The 3,901-nt window shown below is 37.8% G+C and overlaps 1 protein-coding gene across 1 annotated transcript; it reads right to left on the bottom strand.

Moving 5' to 3' along the window:
- Nucleotides 1-1,539: 1,539 nt before the first annotated feature.
- Nucleotides 1,540-3,540, bottom strand: LOC21389139 (crocetin glucosyltransferase, chloroplastic). Its single transcript, XM_010101651.2, has one exon. The coding sequence runs from the start codon at nucleotides 3,299-3,301 to the stop codon at nucleotides 1,820-1,822; it is 1,482 nt and encodes a 493-aa protein (XP_010099953.1). The 5' UTR covers nucleotides 3,302-3,540; the 3' UTR covers nucleotides 1,540-1,819.
- Nucleotides 3,541-3,901: the final 361 nt, after the last annotated feature.

A 3,901-nucleotide genomic window follows, 5' to 3' on the forward strand; every position in this document is an offset into this window, starting at 1 on the left:
AGTTTGAGTTTGCGAATAGCTGAGTGGCGGCGGTTGCTTCCGGACGCAAGATAAAACTTAGTTTGAGATTGTCTTTTTGTTTTGTGTTTGTTTTCTCATATCGTGTAACGCAAGATATCGTGTATGTGGTCCAGAAAAGGCCAAAAAGTTTATGGTCAATTAACCAAAAGTTAATTCCAAAACAAGAAAGACAAAGGGAGCGAAATGATTAGCAGGGAATTTGGTTAAGATCACGTGCGACATGTCTTTTATTGGCTCAAAAAGAACTGGGAATGTTAGGTTAAGGTTTCAACCTTATTTTAAGAGATTCATATATTTAATTCCCTGCATATATATTAAAACGTGGGATAAAAATTACTTTCCTTATCTTGACCGTTCTTCCAAATATATATATATATATATTTATATATATACCATGTGTAATTGTTTTTTAAAAAATATTAAATTGCACTTCGATGATTAAAAAACATGTCATGATGGTATTTGAAGCCCTTTTTAAAGGATATGAAATGTTTTTTTTTTTTTAATCTTTAATTAATCTAAAAACATATTAAAAAAGAAAAAGAAAAGAAAATACTAAAACAAACCCCAAAACCACAATAAACCAAAAATTCAAATCTAAAACCAATATATGAAAATCATTAAATTTAGTTAACAATCAGATTTTAAAATCTAAATCAAAATCTAATTGAAATATAAAAAGCAAACAAAACGAGATAAAAAACAATTTCAAAGAAAACATCAAACTCGACACTGTCATCTGTCGTGCAAAGAAGAACAACACGTGAGAAAGAACATTCGTGACGACTTATTCGTGACGACTATCGTCACGAATATATTTGCAACGACATCTCAAAACTTTATCGTCGTAAATATATCATTTACGTCTAATTTTTTACGGCGATTAATTTACGACAACATGTCGTCAAAAATGTTGTATTTGCGACTACACAATACCTATTTACGATGACATTAAATCGCTACAAATGGCCTTCTTTGTTGTAGTATATTTTAAATATAATTAACTACTAGAGTAGTGAAGATGATTATTTTATTAGTATAAAGTATAAGAGTTTTTTTTTTTTTTTTTTTTACTCTTAATGTTTTTCTTAATTTAACATTAGAGTTTATTTACACTGTCGGTATTTAACCCAAAAAAGAAAAGTATTGTAATTAGTAGTACTAGAGAGTCTAGAGTTTTCACCTATATTGTATCAATATTAATTCAAAACCTTATCTTGACTACGTGCCCCACTGAAACTAATGTCAAGATGACTAATAAAGAAAATTCTTTTTTTTTTCGATAGAGATTTATCCACATAAACAAATGTTTGTGGTGGGATTCACATAGACATTTCCGTTCATTTTACCGATTCGAGTTTAGAATTCGAGTTTTACTACAGTAAAAAACTCTCAGAAACAATCACATCTAATTTTTTTGCTACAATAAAAAGCTCTCACATAAAATCATATCTCAACTCAAATTAAAAACTCAAAACAACGAACTAAACGAACACTACAAATAAACCCTACGTTTGTATTTAATGAGTGTAAAATTCCTGTAAGGATAAATAGGGCGTACAGGCTATAAATTGAGACAAATGCGCGTACTCAACATTCATGATAATGAATAGAACTGCCTTTCCATTCGTCGAAACAATTTCTCTTAGCTTTTTAGTTGCTTGAAGTCACATGGCAGAGATTTAGGCACTAGGTTAGGCTAGTTCGGAGACAAAGACAGCTAGCGAAGGCTTAGCTAGCAAAGAATGAGAAAAACACAAAAATAGCTTTTACATGGCACCAGAAAGGCTTGGCTATTCTAGTCCAAGAAACCATGATCATGATCACCTTCACCAATCATCTCAGCCACAAAAGCCTTGAGATTCTTATCAGAAGACCCACCTTCCTTCGCAGCTTCTCTCGCCAAATCCCTCCATCTCACGGCATTCCTTCTCAATTCCTCTCCTTCCATTACCAAATCCAAACACCTCTTTATGTCTTGACTTTCAACTATTCCCTTCTCGTTAGGCTTCACTCTCACACCAGTCTTCCACATGTCTTCTATCAACTTGGCGTTCGTCCCTTGGTCCGTCCACTGCGGAAACGCGACGACCGGAACTCCACAAACCAAGCTCTCCAACGTAGAATTCCACCCGCAATGCGTCACAAAACACCCCAAAGAAGCGCTCGACAAAACTTCGACTTGGCGACACCATGGCACTATCATCCCTAGCTTTGACAATTCCTCGTGACAACTTAGTTTCTCTTCTTCTTCTTCTCTTTCCTCGTTTTTCTTTTCACTCTCTTTCTTCTTAGCCTTCTCTCTTATGACCCACAAGAAGGGACGTCCACAATCCAACAACCCTTTTGCGATCTCCTCCATTTGAGGCCTTGATAACTCCACCATGCTCCCAAACGACACGTAAATGATCGACCCTTTTGGTTTGGAGTTCAACCACTCAATGTAGTTCTGATTATCAACATGGAAAAGATCACCTCCGAAGGAAGTATCAGAAGGGTCTTTCTCGTCCAAGAAAGCCGACGGAATCAAGGGTCCGATTGCGATCAAGTTCAGCTTCTCAATCGCTTTCAACGCCTCCAGCTCCAACTGATCAAATGTGTTCACTAGTATCTTGGGATTTTTAATCTTGTCAAGTACTTCAAGCTGTTCTTTGAACAAGGGAATAGCGAAGGAGTAAGTATTAGCGGCGTCCATAAACGACGGAAGATCGCGGCGGGTTAACGTCAACGAAAGCCCCGGTAGTGTCGTTGATGAGTTATGGTCAGTTGAAGGGTCTTTAGTACTGTTTTCTATGATGATGTCTTCGTAGCCGTGGAAGTAGTAGTAATAGATGTCGAAAACCGTGGCCGGCTGAATCCATAGGAGGACGGACGGCAGACAGAGCTCCTCTGCTGTCAGCGCGGCCCACGGAAGGAGGAGGGAGTAGACCAGACAGGTGTAAGGGTGTCCCTCTTTGGCAGCGGAGATGACGAGGTCGGAGATGGCCTGCGATCCGCGGCGGCGGATTTCGTTCAGGTAGTGGTCAACGCTGTCCCCCGGCTTAAACCCGTCGTCGTGTCCATCGGAGAACGGCACGTAGGATATTGACACTACGCCGTTTCGGTTGGCGGCGGCGGTTGTGTCTCCTCTGCTTTTGGTCATGTGGCGGTGGGCGAAGTAGGTGGTGACGAAGGTGACGTCGGCGCCCGCCCCAACTAGGCGCTTGGCGAATTGTAGACAAGGGTTTATGTGGCCCTGCGCGGGATAGGTTACGAGGAGGAAGCGCGGCGGTTGTGTCATAGTTTTCTTGGAAGTTGCAGCGGCGCGTAAAGGAGGGTGAGGCTTGTTTGAGAGTGGGGTTTGGCTTTGGAGCTAGTGATGAAGTGATACTTATGATTTTGGAGTTTAATGCGTTACATTGCGAGGACACAGCTTTAAATAAGGGTTATTAGGGGAAAAGTGACGTTTGTGGTGACGAATTTGGATTAGTGTGTGATCTGGAGTTGTTGCGGACTTGAATAAAGAGGTTTTCAATTTTTCTTGTGCTTATGGTTATTCAATTTCATAAACATCACCCATGCAAAACATTATCTACAAAACATTATCTATACTCTCCCAGTTTCTAGCCGCCATTTCGTTACTAAAGTTTGTTTGTTTTTTTTTTTCCTTTTTTTCTTAACTTTTTTCTTGAGTTTTTCTTTTTCTTTTTCTTTTTCCTCCCTTATCTTTTTTTTATTACATCTTTTAACTTTTAATTTTTATATATTTTTAAATATATTTCCTTTAAATATTTTTTTACTATTATTTAAAATATTATTTTCTTATAATTACTCTGTTAAATTAATTTATTTTTAAATGTGTCCTTATATAAATATTTTTATGTGTGATCTTCGTAACTTT

This window comes from Morus notabilis, unplaced genomic scaffold (genome assembly GCF_000414095.1).
Source record: "Morus notabilis unplaced genomic scaffold, ASM41409v2 Scaffold533, whole genome shotgun sequence".
NCBI lineage: Eukaryota > Viridiplantae > Streptophyta > Magnoliopsida > Rosales > Moraceae > Morus > Morus notabilis.